Source organism: Hyperolius riggenbachi, chromosome 2, assembly GCF_040937935.1.
Source record: "Hyperolius riggenbachi isolate aHypRig1 chromosome 2, aHypRig1.pri, whole genome shotgun sequence".
NCBI classification, from domain to species: domain Eukaryota; kingdom Metazoa; phylum Chordata; class Amphibia; order Anura; family Hyperoliidae; genus Hyperolius; species Hyperolius riggenbachi.
In genome coordinates, this window is record NC_090647.1 from 249,508,705 (window position 1) to 249,534,343 (window position 25,639).

At 43.9% G+C, this 25,639-nt stretch overlaps 1 protein-coding gene across 5 annotated transcripts in view; it reads right to left on the reverse strand.

Annotated features, from left to right (window-relative positions):
* NF1 (neurofibromin 1) overlaps positions 1-25,639 on the reverse strand; it is a 343,136-nt gene that overhangs the window by 197,362 nt on the left and 120,135 nt on the right. For all 5 annotated transcript variants that reach the window (XM_068268482.1, XM_068268483.1, XM_068268479.1 and 2 more), the window contains exons 13-19: positions 23,460-23,594; positions 19,267-19,380; positions 5,638-5,717; positions 3,420-3,543; positions 2,049-2,295; positions 514-587; positions 348-431 (exon numbers count right to left, since the gene is read on the reverse strand). In XM_068268482.1, the coding sequence (XP_068124583.1) occupies positions 348-431; positions 514-587; positions 2,049-2,295; positions 3,420-3,543; positions 5,638-5,717; positions 19,267-19,380; positions 23,460-23,594 (858 nt within the window). The remainder of the gene's footprint in view (positions 1-347; positions 432-513; positions 588-2,048; positions 2,296-3,419; positions 3,544-5,637; positions 5,718-19,266; positions 19,381-23,459; positions 23,595-25,639) is intronic.

Consider the following 25,639-nt stretch of genomic DNA (forward strand, 5'->3'; position numbering starts at 1 on the left):
GGGTACTGGCCTTAGGAGGGGAAGCCTCTGAATACTTGAGGCTTCCCTTGTCCTCTTCTTCAGCCCCCAAAAGCGTACTAGCAGCTTTCCGCTCAGGCTCCGGCAGAGATAGTTCAATCGGGTCCGCTCTACTGTGCAGGTGAAAGCCATCTGCGCCTGCGCAGTAGAGCGTATACATATTAGCTTTCAGAACGTTGAAGCATCAGAACGCTCCACACCATTACATCATGCACGGCTACATCTCAATTTGTGTCACATTCTTTGTACATTTACTGCACAGTGAATAAGTTAGAATGCACCATATATAAAACTATGGACTAAAAATAACAGACACATTCTATCATTACCTGACCATCTTCCAGTTTAGTTTTGGGGAAGTTCAGAATGAGCTTGGTGGCTTGCTCCCATTTTGCATGTGTATCTTCCCATGCCTAAGAAAAGCAACATCACATAAAATTGTGCTCATGTGTATAATAAATACAAATAAAAAACAATTCTGGGACAGACACTCACTTCTGTGTTTCCAGGACTGGGATGCTCTATCCGTCTCAATAAGGCCATGACACGTTTCTGTAGAGCTGCTCTGCCTGTACAGAAGACGTAAGTAAACAAGGTGAAATAGTGGGAGGAAAACTTACTAGTGCATATCCTTGAATATAAGTTGACCACATGTACAAGTCGACTCAAATATTAGACCCTCTTCGGCTGGGATTTGTTTTGACTGAAGTATAGGTCCACCCAGCAAAGTTAATGGATGCACTTGGGAACCAGGAGGAATTAACAGCTGTACTTGTGGACCAGGAGGGGTTAAATGACTGCACTGCTTAAAATATTGCAGCCGTTAAGGTTCCCTGGCCCTTAACTGTAGCCATCATCCACTCCCCTCCTTAGTAGGCACTGCAGTCCAACATCTTTCCCCTGTCCTTGTTAATTGTTGCGGGCAGGACTTTCAGACCTGAGTTTTCTTGACATTTCTTTTATCAACGAAGTGTCACTTACCACTGCGTAAATTGATGCAAATGGAAATGTCACTAATAGTAAAAACATTACTCAGTGTGTTTGGTGTTGCAGTCATTGGTTGGTAAAAAATGTCCATGTCTTACAGGCAATGAATTGTTCTAAAACCTTCTCATATAAAGAGTTACCTATACAAAGTATTGCATTTACAAGCAAAAGGTGACCGTGGCAGGGGGTTATAAAGGATGCTGGCAGCTGCAGCCCACTCTGCAAAGGTTGAGAGCTAGGTGGGCCCCTCGGCTAGGAATCAGAAATTTAGGTCTGACTCAACTACAAGTTGACCCCTATACTTTTATTTAGTGACATTTCTAGACTTATAGTCGAGAACATATGGTACTCAAACAGCTACATACAAACTACTCAACAAAAGGAGCACGCAACAAAAAGAACTCACCCAATTGCTCGCTCCAGCGACAATCTCCATGGCAATGGTGGCATGTGTCATTCATACCAGCGGGTCACATGACACCGCCACTGCCATGGAGGTCATCGCTGGAACAAGCGATTGGAGGGGGGGGGGGGGGAGTTAAACCCAATCTTCTTCGCCCGCACAAACTCTGGGAGAGCAGGAGAGAGAGAGAGAGAGGGAAACTAGTAGCAGCAGGTCGCATTCTAGAGGAATGCGGCCCGATCCTGCACAAGTTTGCCCACCCCTGATTTAGTGCCAGCCTCAATTATCTTTTAGAATGTATTTTCTACAGGTCATGGCAACACACAGAACACCATGGGAGGTATTAATGTGAATATGGAGCCCAGACAGCTGCGATACACAGTGGTGAGAACATGTAACAGGTCAAAGCAAAACATGTCTCACAGTTCAAAACCTTTCCATTTGTGTGTGCTTTACAATCCTTTGCTGTTAAAAGCTTCCAGCTTGATATTACTGCCTAGTCATTTAGATTGAGAATAAGAGAAATAGGCAAGGAAACAAAGCAGTAGGAAAAAGACACTTGCCGCATACAAGCAATGCCAAAAGTACGTTTTACACTGACAGATATGATATAAATAGTTCAAGAGCACAGAATGCTTACCAAGAGACATCATGTTGCTTACAGATGCAAACTCCATAAAAGTGTTATAATTTGGCAAGAAATTATGAACTGACACTTCTTCAACCCCACTCCGGATATCCGCCTCCTCACATAGGCTTCGAAAACAGGACATGGAGACAAGAACAGCTTCAATGTCTGGGCTCCAAAGAAACATGTACAGGCAAACCTCTAATTTAGCCTGGGCCTGACGGCATATTGGAATAGCACTTCCAGCAGCAGCACACTCCTGCAAAAGACAAGTGAGATGGACATGGTATTCATGAAGGAACTTGTCCATTGGTACAACAGGAAAATGCTGGGCATATATAAAATAAAAGTATCAAAGTATAAGGCCTCATTCACACTGGAGCATTTTACTAGCGATGTCAGCTTGTCTGTAAATCACTAGCACTTGAAAAAGCGCCATAGCAACGCAAATCAATAGTAGTGTTTACACTGTAACAACCACCAGCAATTAGCAATTGCAGCTTTTTTTGTGTGCAATTTTGGAATTTTGGAGCGATCCCATTTCGCTCCAAAATTTTGGGGGGTTGGGGGTAGAGGGGTGTTAAATACAGGAGAATTGCTTTGCAAAATGCTACTGATTTTGCTAGCGTTTTGCAATTCCCAGTGTGAATGGGGCTTGAAGGTGCGTACACACGCAATACTAAATGCAATGATGGCTCCCTCCCGCTGTGCGGTCTTTAGCCGACAGTATGCGCATGTGTACGCGCTGTCGGCGGACTGATAAGGCTGTTTCTGAATGATCCCTTAAAAGTTGACATGCTGTGGCTACTCTTTTAGAGCAGAGAGAAAATTATGAGTTTAGACCCACTTTTAAAAGGTCTGCATCCTGGGTACATGCCTAGTCACTAAACTATAAATAATAATTTTATGCCACCAGTAACCCTCCCAACTCTTTATAAGAATCCCACGCACGCACACACACACACACAGCCAGCGCCCGCATAGCGACAGACCGTGTTTGTCAGCTATACAGCGGACGCTGCAACGGTACAGCCTCTGCCCTGCGATGATGCCCAAGGCAGAGGTTCTTGATTACCATCGGGTGACATCAATCAAGATTGTGTATGGGGCTTAATACAGATTGGGTACAGCCCAGCAGGTAAGTAGCAGAAATTGCATAATGATAGCACAGATTGTACTATATCAGTGCATAGGTAACTGACATGGTGGCCCCACACCTAAACATGAAGCTCAAAGCACAATTGAGGATACCTGTGTGTCCTCAATTGTCCATCACATTAGGCCTTACAAATTTCTACTCTAAAGTTGATCATTACTACAATGGTAGTAAAAACTAAATGTAGCCAGCGTAACCGTCTTTATAAGTAAGATGTTTACACATACCTTATTTTTAAGGAGGAATTTATTCCTACAGATCAAAATTTCCCGCAGCCACTTCAGAACTTCTGTGCTGTTGAGCATCTGATGGCCAATAAGTTTCTTACAGATGTAAAAAATCATTTGTGAACTAGGGCACAATGAAGTCACACAGTAAGGTTTGAAATCTTAAAAAAAAAAGCGTCTGTCTATTTTCATACAAACTGCAACTTAACCTCACATTTGCATCATACAATCTTGTTGGAAATGAGCATACAATCTTACCAGATATGGAGGGCAGACATGAACAATATACCCGCCTTTTAAATAGCGCTTTTGGTAAAAGTACATTATGTAGTTTTGTTGCCCAATTAAGCCAACTCCACCCACTAGCAAAATTTCTATACAACATTAAAAAGTAAGGTACAAGAGAAAACAGACTGTCAAGAATCTTAAACAATACGATAACATAACTTGTGAGGAGAAGGTTGGCAGGGGGATTTACATCACACTGAGTAAAAGCTTGCACTACATCTGGGTATGGGAACATAAGACGCTCCTGACCATAATATGCACCAAGGTTTAGAGGACAAAAATTACAGGGGAAAAAAAAATAATAAGCATGGTGCGTCCATGGTGCAGGGAGCATCTTGTGGAATTGTGTCTCCCTTGTATGTTTTTTTTTTCTCCCCCAGCCCCATGAACAGAGCAGAGGATATGCTCAGGGAAGCAGCAGCACGTCTCACACCTGCCCCATCGCCTCCACACAATAAGCAACGTCTTCTCTCCCTTACGTGAAGCCATGAGGAAGAGAAGCTGCTGTTCATTGCGTGGAGGCACCTAGAGCAGGTGAGATACACGCAGCTATTTCGTGCACATAACACTGCATGCTGCGGGAGCACAGTATTGGTAGTCCCCAACAGGTAATCACGACGGGTCGGCGGACACCCGTAAGACATGTCCTCCCGGTAATCGGTCCATTAGACACACTGACTTTTTCTCCCCACTTTTGGGGGAGAAAGTGCATCTTACGGTTGGCAGGTCGAAGTGGTGTTACCATGGAAACGTTCCATGTCAGTTCACGGAGGGTGTCTCGGCGGCTCGCAGACTAAATGTAAACACGCGGGGAAGAAATTCCCGCTGATTACATCATACGGCGCTGCTGCGCAGCAGCGCCGTAAAGGAGATCGGCGATCCCCGGCCTCTGATTGGCTGAAGCCTATCCTAGACGGCGCAGGACAGATATCCATCCTGCGCAGCCCATAGCCTGCAGGAGAAGCAGGTAAGGGCAGAGAGGGTGGAAATCGCTGCGGAGGGGGGCTTTGAGGAGCCACCCGCTAAGCAGAAATAGCCGGCGGCGATCAGACCCCCCCAGCAGGACATCCCCCTAGTGGGGAACAAAAGGGGGGGGGGGGGGGGAAGTCTGGTAGCCCTGGCTCAATCCTGATCGGTGCTGCGGGCTGGAGAGCACACGCAGCACCGATCATAGCAAAATCCCCTGGTCCTTAAGTGGTTAAGCATTCATATAGCACTGACAACTTCCATAGAGCTATACAAAAACACTTGCCTAATGAGGATGGAAAAATGGATCTTTAAAACTGTAAAAATTCTGTTACATGGGAACATTTGCAATTTGTAAGGTTTGCACCATTTCTGGTATGCTTTAAAGAGGCACTGAAGTATTTTTTTACCTTATTTTCTTATGCAGCTGTCTTCAGCTTTAAATTCTAAGCCGATTTGTCGCATCACCGCAGCAGAATGAGTTATTTGTGGCCAAGAAACAGCCCAAAGTTTCACGACTTTGCAAGTCGCTGATTTTGCTGCCTGGAGGAGGCAGAGCTGTGCGGAGTAGCTCTGCCGAGGGGCAGGGAAAGGCGGAGATTGACTTAAGAGGCAGAGCTACTGCGCACAACTCTGCCTCCTCCAGGCATCAAAAATATGCGAGCCCTGGAACTTTGCTGGGCTATTTCTAGGCCATAAATAACTCGTTCTGCCACGGCAATGCGTCAAATCAGCTTAGAATTTAATGCTGAAGACAGCTGCACAAGAAAATAAGGTAAAAAAAAAAAGAGACTTCAGTGTCTCTAATATAGTATGTGGAAGCGATATACATCATGTAAAGTATGTGATCTATAAGCAAGCCAAATGACAGTCAGATTTTAACAAAAAGGGTGCCCAGATTATATACAGCAATCTATAAGCATGTCCATGTGCTAACTGCTGACAGTAAAAGTTGTCAACCCACCTGATTTCCCAAAAGGTCTCTACTGGAGCATCAGGGTTCCAAAGTTCAATGCTGTCCGATTGATGTAAAACCAGCAAAGCCTATATTTTAAAGATAAATTAGCAGCCAATAAATGGATATTATAAAACATTATTTTATTTATTTATTTATTGTATTTATAAAGCGCCAACATAGTACGCAGCGCTGATACAAAAAAAAAAGCTAGCTGCACTGAAAGAAATGGGATGACAGTCACCACAGACTCCCTAATAAAAACAAAATAAAAAACAAATTGTAGGCTCCTAGTTTTCAGGCTCATTTTGAAAATTTGCATGCACTTATTTTATAAGAGCATATTTATGCCATATTATATTCTAATAATATAACTTTGCACAAAATGCAAGTTTTATTTTACTCAGAAGGAAAGAAAAACTCCCATCCACCAGAGAACTTTGAGAAATGCCAGATGATCAATGAGATGCAAATATTTCGGAGTTCATGTAGATTTTTGCAAATTTGCATGCCAATATATGCAGCTTGAAAGTGGACCAATCAAGTCCCACCCAGGTTTAAATTGATTGGTCCATTTCCAAGCTGCATATATTTGCATAGAAATGTACATAAATCTGCATTAACTTGGAAATATTTGCATCTCATTGATCATCCCTATGCCAGATGTCTGCCTCACAGGAGCATTTTCACATGGTGATGTCCTCTATAAGAAGCAACATGTGCATGTACAACAAGGAAGCACTAGTTCATGTAGACACCCATATTACACTATTTTATAAAAACTGATTTTTTTTAAATTACCTAATAGCACAGTTTATTAGCACATCAGTATTAATTTTAAATGCAATGCACTGTTATTGTGCAATTATTCCACATGATGTTCCTGTGGCCATAGTCACCTCATCGAGCACCCAGAACCTGACAGTGTGCCTGCTTCACTAACAGACAATACATAAAATGACCTAGACATCGGTCTACGGTAAGTAGGTATATATCGTTATACAAGGGAGTGCAGAATTATTAGGCAAGTTGTATTTTTGAGAAATAATTTTATTATTGAACAACCATGTTCTCAATGAACCCAAAAAACTCATTAATATCAAAGCTGAATATTTTTGAAAGTAGTTTTTAGTTTTAGCTATTTTAGGGGGATATCTGTGTGTGCAGGTGACTATTACTGTGCATAATTATTAGGCAACTTAACAAAAAACAAATATATACTGTGACGCCTTCGATATGACATATCGAATGCATCATGCCGTCACAAGCGCAAATTCCATTGCAAAATAGTAAAAATGACATTTTGGCTTAAACCAACCCTTTTTTTCTCTTACACTCTGGCTGCTAACAAACACTGGCTAAATACATCGCTTCTCGCATCCAAGGGTGGAATTTGTCACCTAGCCTTGCTGGGTAGTTATTAGTGTTGGGCGAACACCTGGATGTTCGGGTTCGCAAACGTTCGCCGAACATGGCCGCGATGTTCGAGTGTTCGCGCCGAACTCCGAACATAATGGAAGTCAATGGGGACCCAAACTTTCGTGCTTTGTAAAGCTTCCTTACATGCTACATACCCCAAATTTGCAGGGTATGTGCACCTTGGGAGTGGGTACAAGAGGAAAAAAAATATTTGAAAAAGAGCTTATAGTTTTTGAGAAAATTGATTGTAAAGTTTCAAAGGAAAAACTGTCTTTTAAATGCGGAAAATGTCATTTTTCTTTGCACAGGTAACATGCTTTTTGTCGCCATGCAGTCATAAATGTAATACAGATAAGAGGTTCCAGGAAAAGGGACCGGTAACGCTAACCCAGCAGCAGCACACGTGATGGAACAGGAGGAGGGCGGCGCAGGAGGAGAAGGCCACGCTTTGAGACACAACAACCCAGGCCTTGCATGAGGACAAGAAGCGTGCGGATAGCAATGCATTTTGCCGCCATGCAGTCATAAATATAATACAGATAAGAGGTTCCGTAAAAAGGGACCGGCAACGCTAACCCAGCAGCAGCACACGTGATGGAACAGGAGGAGACGCAGGAGGAGAAGGCCACGCTTTGAGACACAACAACTCAGGCCTTGCATGAGGACAAGAAGCGTGCGGATAGCAATGCATTTTGCCGCCATGCAGGCATAAATGTAATACAGATGAGAGGTTCAATAAACAGGGACCGGAAACGCTAACCCATCACAGATGTTCACTGTTCATGTTACTTGGTTGGGGTCCGGGAGTGTTGCGTAGTCGTTTCCAATCCAGGATTGATTCATTTTAATTTGAGTCAGACGGTCTGCATTTTCTGTGGAGAGGCGGATACGCCGATCTGTGACGATGCCTCCGGCAGCACTGAAACAGCGTTCCGACATAACGCTGGCTGCCGGGCAAGCCAGCACCTCTATTGCGTACATTGCCAGTTCGTGCCAGGTGTGTAGCTTAGAGACCCAATAGTTGAAGGGTGCAGATGGATTGTTCAACACGGCTACGCCATCTGACATGTAGTCCTTGACCATCTTCTGCAGGCGAGCGGTGTTGTAGGTGGAACTGGGCGATTGCTGTTCTGTGGGCTGCTGCATGGGTGTCAGAAAATGTTGCCACTCCAAGGACACTGCCGATACCATTCCCTTGTGGGCAATAGCTGCAGCTTGCGTTCTTTGTTCCCCTCCTCGTCCTGGGTTTGCGGAAGTCAGTCTGTCGGCGTGGAACTGGCTAGAGGAGGAGGATGTCAATCTCCTCTCTAATGTCTACACAAGGGCCTGCTGGTATTCTTCCATTTTGACCTGTCTGACAGTTTCTCCAATGAGTTTGGGAACATTGTCTTTGTACTGTGGATCCAGAAGGGTATAAACCCAGTAATCCACGTCGTCCAGAATTCGAACAACGCGCGGGTCGCGTTCGATGCAGTCTAGCATGAATTGAGCCATGTCTGCCACAGTCCTAACAGAATCCTCATCATGTTCTTCTGAGCTTAACGCACCCCCATCATCATCACCAGCATCACACCGTCGCCCACCTTCTTCCTCGTCTTCTTCTGCTGTCCATTCCCGCTGAATCATGGAAGTCCAACGTGCACCGCTCTGTCCCTCGGCAGTGGGGGCGTCCAAGTCCTGCTCCAACTCCAGCTGTTACTCGTCCTCTTCTTCAGCATAGCTGCCGGGAGGACCAGCGTTTCCTGAGGCAGATTGCCTGATGTTGGTATCATCATCACGCTGATCGTTGTCCTCTTGAGATTCCCCCACTTGCATCCTGACTGCGGCTTCCTTGATCTGCAGCATTGATTTTTTCAGCAAACACAGCAGTGGTATCGTAATGCTGAGTGAAGAGTTGTCACCGCTTACAAGCAACGTGGATTGCTCAAAATTTTGGAGGACTTGGCAGAGGTCCAACATGGTGGCCCAATCAGATCCACAGAAGCTTGGTAGCTGTCCGGATGCGCCTCGGTACTGCGCCGTCATGTACTGGACCACTGCACTCTTCTGCTCGCAAAAGCGTGCTAGCATGTGCAGCGTCGAATTCCAGCGCGTGGGTACGTCACACACCAAGCGATGGTTCGGTAGATTGAACCGCTCCTGCATCTTGGTGAGTCCCTCCGAAGCTGTACTGGACTTTCGGAAATATTTGGCCACTCGTCGCACCTTCAGCAGAAGATCTGCCACGCCTGAGTATGTCCTCAGGAACTGCTGAACAACTAGGTTCATAACGTGTGCCAGGCAAGGGATGTGTCTCAGCTTAGCCAACTTTAAAGCGCGAATAAGATTGCTCCCATTGTCACACACAACCATGCCTGGTTTCAGGTCCAGCGGTGCCAGCCACAAATCGGTCTGTTCCTTGATTCCCTTCCAAATTTCTTCACCTGTGTGCTGCTTATCTCCAAGGTAGATCAGCTTCAGTAAGGCTTGCTGACGCATGGCAACAGCTGTGCTGCACTGCTTCCACGACCCTATTGCTGGGTTACCGATGCCGGATGAGGTACCGCTTTGAGAGGCGTTGGAGGAGAAGGAGTCAGAGTCGAGGTAGGTGCTGCTGTTATCTCTGAGGGACGCCGGTCCAGCAGTTTGCGGCGTGGGCAACACCCGCGCCGTAGCCGGTGAGGAGTCGCTGCCAGGCTCCACAAGGTTCACCCAGTGCGCCGTCAGGGAGATGTATCGACCCTGGCCACAGGCACTCGTCCAGGTGTCTGTGGTGAGGTGAACCTTGCAGGCAACGGCATTTTTCAAGCTTCTGGTTATTTTGCTAACCACGTGCTCATGTAACGCTGGCACTGCAGACCGCGCAAAATAGTATCGGCTGGAAACCACGTAACGTGGGATGGCCAGCGCCATCATGCGCTTGAAGCTGTTTGTCTCCACCATGCGATATGGCAGCATTTCGCAGGCCACAAACTTGGCTATGCTGGCTGTTAGTGCCACGGCCTGGGGGTCATTTGCTGGCAATTTTCTCTTGCGCTCTAACATCTCCAGGACAGACAACTGAACCGTAGGATCGCACACCGAAGGACAGTTGGTTGTTGTTGTCGTGGTCGTTGAAGACTGGGAAACGTCAAGAGGACTGTTGCGGAAACTGACATCGTCGTCTACTACGGATGTTTGTGTACCACGTAATGGCTGGGCTGCTGCTGAGGAGAGTCTGGTGACAACGGAGGCAGTGTTGCTGGGGGCTGGAAGCGAGCCGCTACCCTGGCCTTGCGTGTTTGACCACAGAGTGCTATGTTTGGCTACCATGTGGCGGCGCATGCTGGTGGTGGAGAGGTTGTTGATATTTTTCCCCCTGCTCAGTCGGGTCCTGCACACCTTGCAAATCCCCATGGTAACATCCTCCCTGCAGTCGTCGAAGAAAGCCCATACTTTTGAGCTCCTGCTTTGCTGGCGAGTTTCTTTCGTGCCTCTTTGGCGTCTCACTTTTACGGCTATGCCTGTTGTGTCCGAAATACCCCGCCCCCACCTACTTTGTGGCACACGGCGAACTCTTGCAGCAGTGGGTTCTGAAGCAGACTTATCTGTACTGCTGCTATCCCGACAGCGAGGTTGTACTCGATAATCCGGGTCTGTGTCCACATCGTCCAAAACCTCCTCTTCCATCTCCTCATCTGTGACTGTGTGTGTGTGCAGTGGACTAGAGCTCCCCAGAACACCCTCTGCGCACCTCACTCCCATGTCTTCAAGATGTTCTTGGTGGACCTCCTGCAATTCAAATTCCTGCGCACATTGCTCAGGGATTTGGGTGTCTTCGTCCTCGCCTTGCATTTCAGTGCGTGGTGCATTTACCTCGCACAATGGTTGTGAATCCGGGCACAACATTTCTGGCTGTTCCATTGTTTGTGGGGGTAGGAGTGGGAATAGCTCCTCTGAAGAGGCCATTGTGTCTGGAAATAATTGTTCGGACTGGTTATTCGGCCATTGTGTGCATGGTGTAGCTGCTGGTTGTGTCACCGTTGTGCCCACTGGCTCCTTGTAACTGGCAGAGGACCTCGTGCATGACAACAAGGATGTGCTGGTGCTGCTGCTGCTTAACCCGCTGCTGGACGCTTGAGAGGTCATCCAATTCATTATCCGTTCCTGCTCTTGTGGTTCAGTGAGGGTTGTTTGTCTGGCACACATGGGTGGTATTGAGTGGGTTTTCTTAGGTGCTTCACTGCGGCCTCTACGTGAGCCGTCAAGGGAAACACCTCTTTCCCTTGCCCCTCCCTCTTTCACTGGATTTCTTCATTATGGTTGTACTGATCCCAGCAGTACACGCACACTGACTGGCAGTACAGTAGCAATAGACAATGCTATATAGTATGTTATAAACTGGTGATGGACGGAAGTACTACTGATCCCAGTAGTACAGTGGCAATAGAAGACAATGCTATATACTATGTTATACACTAGTGATGGACAGAAGTACTACTGATCCCAGCAGTACAGTGGCAATAGAAGACAATGCTATATACTATATTATACACTGGTGATGGACGGAAGTACTACTGATCCCAGCAGTACAAGCTGACTGGCAGTACAGTGGCAATAGAAGACAATGCTATATACTATGTTATACACTGGTGATGGACGGAAGTACTACTGATTCCAGCAGTACAGTGGCAATAGAAGACAGTGCTATATACTATATTATACACTGGTGATGGACGGAAGTACTACTGATCCCAGCAGTACAGTGGCAATAGAAGACAATGCTATATACTATGTTATACACTGGTGATGGACGGAAGTACTACTGATCCCAGCAGTACAAGCTGACTGGCAGTACAGTGGCAATAGAAGACAATGCTATATACTATGTTATACACTGGTGATGGACGGAAGTACTACTGATTCCAGCAGTACAGTGGCAATAGAAGACAGTGCTATATACTATGTTATACACTAGTGATGGACGGAAGTACTACTGATCCCAGCAGTACAGTGGCAATAGAAGACAATGCTATATACTATATTATACACTGGTGATGGACGGAAGTACTACTGATCCCAGCAGTACAAGCTGACTGGCAGTACAGTGGCAATAGAAGACAATGCTATATACTATGTTATACACTGGTGATAGACGGAAGTACTACTGATCCCAGCAGTACAGTGGCAATAGAAGACAGTGCTATATACTATATTATACACTGGTGATGGACGGATGTACTACTGATCCCAGCAGTACACGCTGACCGGCAGTACAGTTGCAATAGAAGACAATGCTATATACTATGCTATATACTGGTGATGGACGGAAGTACTACTGATCCCAGCAGTAAACGCACGCTGAGCTGACTGGCACTACAGTGCAGTGGCAAATATAGTATAGGAGGCAGGGGGCCCCTCGCTAGCCTAGCTGGTGAGAGAGAGTCTAACATGCCTGCCTACCCAAAGCTAAACCCAAACGCAAGTGGCGGAGAAATGACGCGGTCGGGTATTTATTTACCCGAACCACGTGACCCGCTCGGCCAATCGCAGCGCGAGCCGCGTGTTCGTGCCCGAACCACGTGACCCGCTCGGCCAATCGCAGTGCGAACCAAACGTTCGGCCATGTGCTGTCAGGCCGAACATACGCTCGACCGCATGGCCGAACACATGGCCGAACACCACGAGGTGTCCGGCGAAGCCCGAATCGAACTCGAACAGCCCGAAATCCAGGCGAACCCGAACAGTGGCGAACACTGTTCGCCCAACACTAGTAGTTATGTAGCTCATCCATCAGAGGAAGGCGAGATATCAGCCTGACAGAACCAATCTAGGCATCCACTTGTAGACAGTTTGGCACCGACCCCAGCAGGAGTCCGACACGTAGCTGCCTTGTGGCCTGAGTTGAAAGGAGACAGGAATGATCCTTATCACGCCATCTGGACACCCAAAGATTCAACAAACTTTAGAAACTATATTTAATAAATAGTCACAGTTTGGTAATATTTCTGGTGTTCCCAAGATCGCAGTTCCCTCAAATTCACGGAGTTTATTAGATGCCACATGACACTGGTCCTGAGAGATTTTCAGCCCTCTGGATCTTTCGGGAACCAGTGCCAGTAAGGTGAAAGGGGGGGGGGGGGGGCGGTGCTGTTAGCGATCCAGACTCCTCGTGTTTGGTATTAGCAGATTCACACACTTACGCTGATTGTGAATATTCATTCGGGTTCCTGATATTACCTACGGGCATGCTGAGAGCGGGCACAATATGAATTGGCCTAAAACCTCTCCCTGCCTAAGGGGGCACTGCCTTATTCAAATTGCAAGGCTGGACTTGTATGTGTCATACCTCCTCCCACCTACAGTGAGGAACAAAACTGACATGACCCAAAAGTACAGGTCCTTTACCTTCAATCTGATGCCTAGTAACATCCTGGCAGCCCGCAAGGACACAGGCCAAAACCTCCATCTTGGAACAATTTCTAACAAAGGCCTGTTGGCCGCATGGCAACCGCCATTTTGGGACTTTCGCCAAAGACTTGCGATTGCCGCATGGACTACCAATAACGGTATTTGAACTGTATATAATCGGACATTCTGTTCCGTTTCCTCTCTTCTCTCTGTCAATCTGTTCTAAAATAAGCTGTGTGTATGTAGTTTAGAAATAAACTAACAATTTTTTATCGTTCAGTTTTCTGGTCCTCTGATTGCTGCTATACCGAATCTTCCCTCTGAAGAGTCAGTCATACTACCACATTGTTTTATGATTTGCTTGTAATTGTTGATTTGCTAGCTAGGTTGTAAATAACAGTTTCTTCCTTCTAGGATTAGCTAGTACCAGATTTCCTGTTCGAAATCGATAACTTTCGTTTCTCGATTGTGAACACAATTCGAGATTGCAGCATATAGGGACCCAGTAACCTTTCTTTAACGTCACATTGCTCACAGTCTTTAAGCCATCGGAAGTGACAATTCCCCGAACGGTGACTGGAGCGTGTTGAACGTGATTGGGCTGGCTACCGTATTGTGACTGCGGGAGTCTCTTTCCTCCCTGAACTGGAAGAGTGGTGGCAGTGTATTTACCCGATTTCCAGCGCGAAATCGATATTTTTAGTTTACAGATTGTATATACAATCAGAATTGTGCATGTATGGGCACCTCCAACCGATCTTAACCGTTTACTACGCACACAGTGAATTTGCCTCCAGCAGTCTCTAGTGCATGAGACCTGCATGGCAACAGTGGCCTAGTAATACGGGATTTGTGGATGTTTGTCCCATTACATATTGTCGGCAGCTGCGCGACCAATCTTTGTCAGTCTGTTCACCGTACTTCCTGCGTATGCTAACGGGAGCAGATTAGACGGGATTGGCACACTCTGTCGCCTTTTCTTTCTTCTTCCCTCTGACGATCCAGCAACCGGTCTCGTTGTCAGTCTGCGCCCGTACTTCCTGCGTACGCTAACGGGAGCAGATCTCAACGGGATCGCGGGGCTGGATTGTCACATATACCCATTTCAATTATTTTTTTTTTTACCAGTGAAACCAATATAACATCTCAACATTCACAAATAAACATTTCTGACATTCAAAAGCAAAACAAAAACAAATCAGTGACCAATATAGCCACCTTTCTTTGCAAGGACACTCAAAAGCCTGCCATCCATGGATTCTGTCAGTGTTTTGATCTGTTCACCATCAACATTGCGTGCAGCACCAACCACAGCCTCCCAAACACTGTTCAGAGAGGTGTACTGTTTTCCCTCCTTATAAATCTCACATTTTATGATGGACCACAGGTTCTCAATGGGGTTCAGATCTAGTGAACAAGGAGGCCATGTCATTAGTTTTTCTTCTTTTATACCCATTCTTGCCAGCCACGCTGTGGAGTACTTGGACGCGTGTGATGGAGCATTGTCCTGCATGAAAATCATGTTTTTCTTGAAGGATGCAGACTTCTTCCTGTACCACTGCTTGAAGAAGGTGTCTTCCAGAAACTGGCAGTAGGACTGGGAGTTGAGCTTGACTCCATCCTCAACCCGAAAAGGCCCCACAAGCTCATCTTTGATGATACCAGCCCAAACCAGTACTCCACCTCCACCTTGCTGGCGTCTGAGTCGGACTAGAGCTCTCTGCCCTTTACCAATCCAGCCACGGGCCCATCCATCTGGCCCATCAAGACGCACTCTCATTTCATCAGTCCATCAAACCTTAGAAAAATCAGTCTTGAGATATTTCTTGGCCCAGTCTTGACGTTTCAGCTTGTGTGTCTTGTTCAGTGGTGGTCGTCTTTCAGCCTTTCTTACCTTGGCCATGTCTCTGAGTATTGCACACCTTGTGCTTTTGGGCACTCCAGTGATGTTGCAGCTCTGAAATATGGCCAAACTGGTGGCAAGTGGCATCTTGGCAGCTGCACGCTTGACTTTTCTCAGTTCATGGGCAGTTATTTTGCGCCTTGGTTTTTCCACACGCTTCTTGCGACCCTGTTGACTATTTTGAATGAAACGCTTGATTGTTTGATGATCACGCTTCAGAAGCTTTGCAATTTTAAGAGTGCTGCATCCCTCTGCAAGATATCTCACTATTTTTGACTTTTCTGAGCCTGTCAAGTCCTTCTTTTGACCCATTTTGCCAAAGGAAAGGAAGTTGCCTAATAATTATGCACACGTGATATAGGGTGTTGATGTCATTAGACCACACCCCTTCTCATTACAGAGATGCACATCACCTAATATGCTTAATTGGTAGTAGGCTTTCGAGCCTATACAGCTTGGAGTAAGACAACATGCATAAAGAGGATGATGTGGTCAAAATACTCATTTGCCTAATAATTCTGCACTCCCTGTATGTGGTAAATAATCAATATCTACCAGACATGTACTATACTGCTCAACTCTATATTAGATCTGATTAGATATGAGCTCTCAGTAGAGATATGATCCAACATCCATATACCCCTTCAGCTGCTTGCTTTGCTCTATTAATGGAAATTCCTTCATTTACTGGATAAAACCATCAAAACTTGATCAAAAGGGCCTTCCTTGCTTACATTTTATGTAAAAAAATGTGTTGAGTCTAACCTACTAAAATATTGTATAAAGTATGCCTGTGAGGCAGTAGCAAGCAAGGCTAGAGGCTTTGATGCAGTCAGTGTTCAGTCCATATTTATATATAGCCGCAAAGTGGCCAACTAGGAAGCTTTTTTTGGAATAGTAACATTAAGTGAAACCTGAATAAAGAGGTGTATGGAGGCTGCCATAGGTTTCCTTTTAAACAATACCAGCTGCCTGGTATTGCTGTGATCTCTTTGGCTGCAGTAGTGTCTGAGTCACACACCTGAAACAAGCATGCAGCTAATATTGTCAGATTTTTATCAGACACCTGATCTGCATGCTTGTTCAGGGTCTACAGCTACAAATATTAGCGGTAGGGGATCAGCAAGAGCTGCTCCAACACTATGGAACTCCCTACCTCCACCCATTAGGGCAGCCCCCTCCTTTAACATCTTCAAGAAAGCCCTCAAAACTCACCTTTTCACTCTGGCCTACTACCCCTCACAAGTGCTCTAAACCTACAGCTGAACTCTGGTCCCCTACCGTTCGTGTCCTTACCTCTCCCTCTAGATTGTAAGCCTTTGGGCAGGGTCCTCCTCCTTTTGTGTCCTACCTGATCATGCACCTCCATTACTGTGAACCCATGCTATGCATCTGAGTGAACCTAACTTGCCTAATCTCCATGCTCAATCCAGTGACTGACTAAGCATTACCTTGTACTCATACTGTGCTGCGTGATCTGTTTTTTCTTGTATTCCTGTATTGTCATATTGCTGTATGTCACCCCTAAATATTGTCTGTAACCTAAATTAATGTTCAGCGCTGCGTAATATGTTGGCGCTTTATAAATACAATAAATAATAATAATCAGCAGGACTGCCAGAAATAAATATGGCAGCCTACATATACCTCTCGCTTCGGGTGTCCTTTAGCCATTCTTTCCAATTCAATGGAAGTGAAACTCCAGGCAAATTCAGAAAGCAGTTGAAGAAAGATGTATGCAGACTTCCACTGTCAGACCTGTTGTTGTCATGTTGCCATAGCCTTTGACTAAGAGCATTCACCCAAGTGAGAGCTATACAATCCATAGTAGCAATAGCTTTCAAAGATTGCTACCACAATCTCTAGTTCAGCTTCGCTCTGCTTTAATATGCTGCATGTGGCCAGCAGCAGAAACTGCAGATCACTGGGGAAGGACAATAATGTTACAGGCGATTTACTACTTGGGTGTGTTTTAAGATGTGTTTTGAAAAAGCAGCTAGAATGCGGTTATCCATTTTATAGACTGCCCTTTAGATAAGGAACAGGCTAGGCATGATGAGAACTTTTGGTGGGATTATGTATTCACTACTAACTAGGAATGAATGGCTGACTTGGTGCTATTTTCCAAGAATGGTCATTCTACTGCTGGGGTGGTGAAAAGCATATTTTTGGAAACAGTGCAAGTGCTTGCTAAAATACAAAAGGCTCCAAAGTAAAAGCATTTGCTCCCTTCCCTGATAGAACTTTGCACAGTTCTTCAAGCAAACACTGAACATAACACATGGAAACCAAAGCCTGACTTACAGCCATTGCAAAACTTTACAGGGAGTGCAGAATTATTAGGCAAATGAGTATTTTGACCACATCATCCTCTTTATGCATGTTGTCTTACTCCAAGCTGTATAGGCTCGAAAGCCTACTACCAATTAAGCATATTAGGTGATGTGCATCTCTGTAATGAGAAGGGGTGTGGTCTAATGACAACACCCTATATCACGTGTGCATAATTATTAGGCAACTTCCTTTCCTTTGGCAAAATGGGTCAAAAGAAGGACTTAACAGGCTCAGAAAAGTCAAAAATAGTGAGATATCTTGCAGAGGGATGCAGCACTCTTAAAATTGCAAAGCTTCTGAAGCGTGACCATCAAACAATCAAGCGTTTCATTCAAAATAGTCAACAGGGTCGCAAGAAGCGTGTGGAAAAACCAAGGCGCAAAATAACTGCCCATGAACTGAGAAAAGTCAAGCGTGCAGCTGCCAAGATGCCACTTGCCACCAGTTTGGCCATATTTCAGAGCTGCAACATCACTGGAGTGCCCAAAAGCACAAGGTGTGCCATACTTAGAGACATGGCCAAGGTAAAAAAGGCTGAAAGACGACCACCACTGAACAAGACACACAAGCTGAAACGTCAAGACTGGGCCAAGAAATATCTCAAGACTGATTTTTCTAAGGTTTTATGGACTGATGAAATGAGAGTGAGTCTTGATGGACCAGATGGATGGGCCAGATGGATGGGCCCGTGGCTGGATTGGTAAAGGGCAGAGAGCTCTAGTCCGACTCAGACGCCAGCAAGGTGGAGTACTGGTTTGGGCTGGTATCATCAAAGATGAGCTTGTGGGGCCTTTTCGGGTTGAGGATGGAGTCAAGCTCAGCTCCCAGTCTTACTGCCAGTTTCTGGAAGACACCTTCTTCAAGCAGTGGTACAGGAAGAAGTCTGCATCCTTCAAGAAAAACATGATTTTCATGCAGGACAATGCTCCATCACATGCGTCCAAGTACTCCACAGCGTGGCTGGCAAGAATGGGTACAAAAGAAGAAAAACTAATGACATGGCCTCCTTGTTCACCTGATCTGAACCCCATTGAGAACCTGTGGTCCATCATAAAATGTGAGATTTACAAGGATGGAAAACAGTACACCTCTCTGAACAGTGTCTGGGAGGCTGTGGTTGCTGCTGCATGCAATGTTGATGGTGAACAGATCAAAACACTGACAGAATCCATGGATGGCAGGCTTTTGAGTGTCCTTGCAAAGAAAGGTGGCTATATTGCTCACTGATTTGTTTTTGTTTTTGAATGTCAGAAATGTATATTTGTGAATGTTGAGATGTTATATTGGTTTCACTGGTAAAAATAAATAATTGAAATGGGTATATATTTGTTTTTTGTTAAGTTGCCTAATAATTATGCACTGTAATAGTCACCTGCACACACAGATATCCCCCTAAAATAGCTAAAACTAAAAACAAACTAAAAACTACTTTCAAAAATATTCAGCTTTGATATTAATGAGTTTTTTGGGTTCATTGAGTACATGGTTGTTCAATAATAAAATTATTCCTCAGAAATACAACTTGCCTAATAATTCTGCACTCCCTGTATTGTTCAGTTACAGAACTGATCACACACAGTCCTAACAGAGTTTCATCTGGGTGAACTACTAACCTCCATGGCTTCCTGTGCTATCTCCGGCATATTTGTCTGTGGTACCAGCTGCACCAAACCATTAATTAACTCTGCAGTGCTGCTCTGTATGTCATGACCGGATCTTCCTTGGTTCTAGAATGTATCATTAATGCAAAGAGAAATTACCTCATTATGGTCCGAAAACTTCCAAGGAATTATAAGTTAGAAAGGGGAAAGACAATATTCTGAAACCAAAACTTATGCAGATCAATATTACAATACTTGAAAATACAAAACACCATGAATATAAATACAGTATGTGCATTTACATGTGTTTCATGCTGTATAACTAGAGTGAATATGTTGAGTACAGTGTAAGTATAAAGTATTTATCAGCGTGATTTAAAGGAATTACTTCTATACCAACTAAAAAGTAGTATCTACAAATCAGAAGTATAAGTCAACAACTCTACTTACAGCACTGCAATCTGTGAAAATAATGTCAAACTTTATTTGCTATAGCAATACCCCTTTTTCACTATTATTTAGGCCTTACTTACACGGTCATTAATTTCAACAAGAAAAGGTGCCCCCCATTTTCTTGGCTTTTGAAATAGCATTAGTGTAATCTTTGCTGTCAGAGATTATAAACTGTCAGAGAACGGTTGGTGTTCAAAAAATTCAAAGAAAACATACTACCTGATTCAGCTCCTGTTCCGGATCCCATCCCACTGATTCACGCCATTTTCCACTGCTCCGTTTGTCCGCCGGGAGCAGAAAAAAAATTCCAAGATGGCTGTACCCCCAGAAGTATTTCCTGGTGTCACAGCTCATCCCCGAGAGGGCTGAGCTCTGGGCGTGCTGAGTAGTTCCTATCGTGCCCCTTTTTTGTGTGTGGCAGGGAAGGGGTGTTCAAGAAGCCCCGAGTAGGCATTTCAAAGGAGTCCCTCTCCTGCAAAGGAAGCATCTTCCGGGACAAAGCTACTGACAAAGTCCTTGTCGGCAGCTTCTGGGGAGGACTGCAGCGGCCAGGGGGGACACAGGGAATAGAAAGGAATAAAAGGAAGGACACAGAGGTGAAGTGATTAGCACACTGAAAGGCCACGGTTTCCCATTTAGTGTGATAATTCAGCCTCTGGTACACAAAGTCCTTCTCCCATAGCTTTGATTAACAGATGCTACTCTAACCTTCCCAGGTATCCTGTGGTTATAAAGAGATCTGTACAGTAATGAGGGGTGTCAACCTGCAGAGCTGTCACTGTAGCATTTTGAACATTAATTTGGGTCACAAAAGAGACTGAGAGGCCATTGTTTATCTGCAGAGTACAAATATATACAGATTCTGTTTCTGCCCGATGCTCTATTAAAGCGGTTTAACACCCAGCATTACAACTTTGCTTTAAAAGATTGCTTACAGCTTACAAACTATTATGCCAGATTTTTTTTTAAGCAGAAATTCACTGAATGGGTTAAACATGACATTTTAGTGTTGGATTTAACTAGGAATCCGCATCCGTTCTTATCTGTAGTTACAAAATGTATCTTTATTTGTAATACAAATAGACCTTTGAAAAGCCTGCTGGGGAAGCCCTCTTTGTTCTCTCAGAGCAGTGTTTGTTTGTTACATTGTAGATAGATACATTTGTAACTAAACAAGCAAGCATGAGGAGAATTTCTAGCTAAATGCAGCACTAAAATGTCATGTTTAATCCATTCAGTGAATTTCTGCTAAAAAAAAAAATCTGGCATAATAGTTTATAAGCTGTAAGCAATCTTTTAAAGCAAAGTTGAAATGCTGGGTGTTAGACCACTTTAAGGTGGCCACACACACCATACAATTTTTTTACATTGTTTAAATTTTAGATTTTTTTTGTTAATTAAGCCTGGTTTCACAGTGGTCAGTTGGATATTGCAAGCATTATAATGTATTAAAATGAGTGTGAACTGCAATAAAGACTGGACATAGACTTTAATACAAAGTCTGCAATGCAGCGAGTTAGAATAACGCAATCAGTTATGACTCTTTACTATGAACAGCCCCATAGAATTGTATGGACCGTGAAATGAAATGCAGAAATATTCTGCAACGCAACTAAGCACTGTGAACCTAGCCTGTTTGGGTACTTTTCCGTTAGCCAGGCGCATCCACTAGGTGGCAATAAAACTTCAGCGTTGAACAGTGCTGGGGAAGGTTCGGGCGCAACTGAGCCAAGTAATGTAAAACGTAATCTCTCTCGGCCTGCAAACTCCCAGCAGCGTTAATTACTATTCCCCCTCCAGGCCGCCATGGATAGTAGGGAAAGATGTAACTATGCTGCCAGCGATCGCTGGCGAGGGAGATTACATTCTACATTACTTAGCTCAGTTTTATCGCCACCTAGTGGATGCGCCCGGCTGACGGAAAAGAACCCGTTTGTAACATTTGAAACATCTGGCCAATGGATCACACATCTCTGTTCAGTTTTCCCCCAATAAAAAAAAAAATTATATCTATCTGATATTCTCAAGCGGTCATTTTTATTAAAGAGGGAATCTAATTATTTTATTGCAACGTTTGTGGCCACCACTTAAGATTTTATGACAAGAGTTTAAAAATCCCTACTGCAGATTCCAGGATGTGAAACTGGCATCCTGCATTAAAAGCTGCAGTGTGCTTTTTGCACACACCTCTAATGACTTGTGTGCACACATGACTGCCACCTGCAGAGATCAGATGTGATCGCTAGGGCGACAGTTCGGGCTCCAATGCTATACAGATGTATCACTCTGCTGTTGCCTAGCAATGCATCTGTACAGTATCAGGGATCGCTGAACTGTCATCTTGGCGATCAGATTGCTACAGACATGGAATTTGAGGATAATGGTCTACTACATGCCCAACTAGTAATGTATTAAGGCATATGTGGTGTCATTTTAACTGGGAACAGCCAAGGAATGTATTCTGAGGTGTTTTATAGAAGTGGCATTTGTGAAGTGAATATTCGAAACGATGAAAAAAGTATTTTCTGCATTTACACCCATTTTCCCTCGTAAATGGCTATAAAATATAATACATTTAGGAAAAAATACTACCGAAAGACTGTGACCCTTCTTCATAGAAAACATGACTGGCACGGATACCAAACCACACAACTAGAAGAAATACTGAGGTGCCATTTGCATGTGTTCTCACACAACGTCACCGTGTTGAATGCATGCAAATGAACAGACCATTCATTTAGAAAAAAAAAGGTGCAGAAAAATTGTATTTCAGGCATATATTAAATAGCAGCTCCTGTTCATAACAATGGCCACAATTCACCAAGTTCTTGCTGGTGAAAATAAAGCAAGTGAAAACTTACCACACATTGATTGGTATTTCCAGCGTTAATTCACTAAAGAAGCTTGCCTTATTAACATAAAGTGATAAGATAGATAAAACAGCTCAGGTGAGGTGAGAACTCCTCACACACTTTACTCTCGCATTCCTCTCTGTGAATTATCATCCTGTCTTTAACTTTAGAATTCTGTTACTTTAAGGCTGCTTACACACAGGGACGTTACAGGCGCATGTTAGTGCAGCCTGTTACGCTCCCCCAACGCACAGCAATGTAACACAAGTGGGCTGTTCACACTGCCCACGTTGCGTTACATGTAATGCTGCACGTTCTCCCGAAAGTGCAGCATGTTACGGCGTTACAGCGGCTTACGCCGCGTTAGACTGTTTGCACATGCTCAGTCAGGCTGGGGAGGAGCGGAGAGCGGCCAGGCACATGGCTAATTAATATTCACTGCACGTTGTGACGTGCAGTGTTTACTTCCTGGTGCGGCCGATCTGTGCGGGGATTGGCCGGCGGGACCACGTGATGCCGCATGCGTCCAAGAGTACGCATCACAGACGCCAGAGTGAGCTGCACAACGCGGCTCACTCCGACGTCCACATCGAAGAGCACCAGGCCTTGTGTTAGGTGCACGTTATGCGACCTTAACGTAGCACCTGACGCAACGTCTTGGTGTGCAAGTAGCCTAAGGATTGAAACCTTAACTTTAGAAATCATTCCTTAATTTAAAGAAAGAATCCTTATTTTAAGGTTTGCCCAAGGTAAATTGCTCAATGAATGCTACATGCTTTAGCACCATGGCGATAACAGTAAAAATAGAACAGAATCATTATTGAAGACAGGAGATGAGTTTAGTGAATTGTGGACAATATCTGTTTCTAAAAGGATGCCTTAAAAATGTCTGTTACTTACATACAAAAGCAGTTTGGGGTCTCCGTGAATGAGCTTGACCAAAGACAGTAGCAAATACTTGTAACTTCTAGTTTCCACATCAGTTGGTTTCTCTTTGAATTTAAGATATGGCATTTTCTCTTTAAAGGTCAGACTCTGAAGGAAAAATTCCAGCACACTGTTATTGAAAGGAACTGTACACTACAAACTCAGAGAACATCTAGAAAAGCAGTACAGGTCTAACAGGAACCAAGGTAGGTATTTGAAATAAACAGAGCTACATGATTAGCAAGCTGCAAGGCACTTGACTCAGAGAAGATAGCAACCTACAGCAATTAAAGCCATGTCAGTAGATGATGTAGGCTTCTTAAAAGGCAACGTTTAGACTGATTTATAAGCTTCTACATAGATAAAACGCGGGGTAAAGAACAGCCTATACATTTACATACGTATATGTTAATCGGAAAAGATTTATGGAATTGCTATAATAAACAGCAGTGTCTGCTACTACTTTATGATGGCACAGGTCTTGCTAGAGGAATTCCCTAGAGTGAAGGTTAGAAGGTCAGGAGGCCCTGTGTCTTTTGCTATGGGGCCTCATGCCAAATACAGTACTTCAGCCCCTACCTCTAGTTATGAGGAAAAGAGGAATCATTAGCACAATATAAAGCTGTCTAACCACATATTTCATGTGTTCTGGAAACAATTTTATGCAAAGTTCTGGAACACGCATACATATGTATCCCCAAAGCCAGGACAATTCTCATCTAAACACAGCCTGGTGCATTTCTCTAATGCTATATGCATACTGTAGCTATACTAGCAAAAATATTATTTCATAAAAAATGTCAAGGCATTCCTTAATACATTCTACATTTATTTCAGTGAAGTTCATCTTTTCAACTACAACTTGGGGCTTTGTTCTATTGGTTTAAAATAAACACTTCTTTCACATGAAAACAATTTAACATTCTAAATGGGTATATAGGAAAATCAACAAAGAGCATCCAAGGTGTTAAGCCCAATCTACACGATACGATTCTTTGTGCGATTCGATTACGATTCTATTTACGGTCCGATTAAATCCGACATGTCCGATCGGGATTCGATTCGCCATTGCAAAACAATGGCAAATCTAATTGAATCGAATCCTGATCAGACATGTCAGATTTAATCGGATCATAAATAGAATCGCAATCGAATCGCACAAAGAATCGTATCATGTAGATGGGACTTTACGCTTCTAACACCATTTCCTGTGCAGCTAAAGTAACCTAAAATATAACAAACCTAAAATCACTCCATGTACAGGAATGCCTGTACTCACTCTCCAAGCTATCCCTAAACTGTTCTCAAAGTATAGTGCTGTCATTTCTTGAGTCAAAACCCAGGCAACAGTTTATGCAATGGCACAAAAACAGTTTCGTAACCCTGAATTTTCCATATTTCCTGTGATATATGGTTTTCCCAAAATCCATAAGGGCATGGACCCACTAACTTTCAGGCCCATTGTTGCTGATAATGAATCAGTTACTCAACTATTGGTCCAACCAAATATAGTGACTTTCTACTTCAACCATTAGTACAATTATTGCTAGCCTATATCAAGGCTACACAGGATTGTCTTTAAAGAGACACTGAAGCGAAAAAAAAAATGATGATATTATGATTTGTATGTGTAGTACAGCTAAGAAAAAAAACATTAAGATCAGATACATCAGTCTAATTGTTTCCAGTACAGGAAGAGTGGAGAAACTCCAGTTGTTATCTCTATGCAAAAAAGCCATTAAGCTCTCCGACTAACTTGGTCGTGGAGAGGGCCGTTATCTGACTTTTATTATCTCAACTGTAATTGAACTGTTTACTTTTCCTCTGCTAGAGGAGAGTTTATTACTTCACAGACTGCTCTGAAAGACTCATTTTGAATGCTGAGTGTTGTGTAATCTGCACATATTATAGAGTGATGCAATGTTAGAAAAAACACTATATACCTGAAAATAAAAATATGAGAATATTTTCTTTGCTGCTAATCTTCTAGTAATTATTCATAGTACACAACCAATTCATTATATCATATTTTTTTTTCGCTTCAGTGTCTCTTTAAAGAGAGTGATACATAACTAAGTAGAGGAAATGCTCAAATAGCTCTTTGGTACTCCTTGGGCAGCATTCAGAATAACTCGAGGACACAGCGTTCTGAA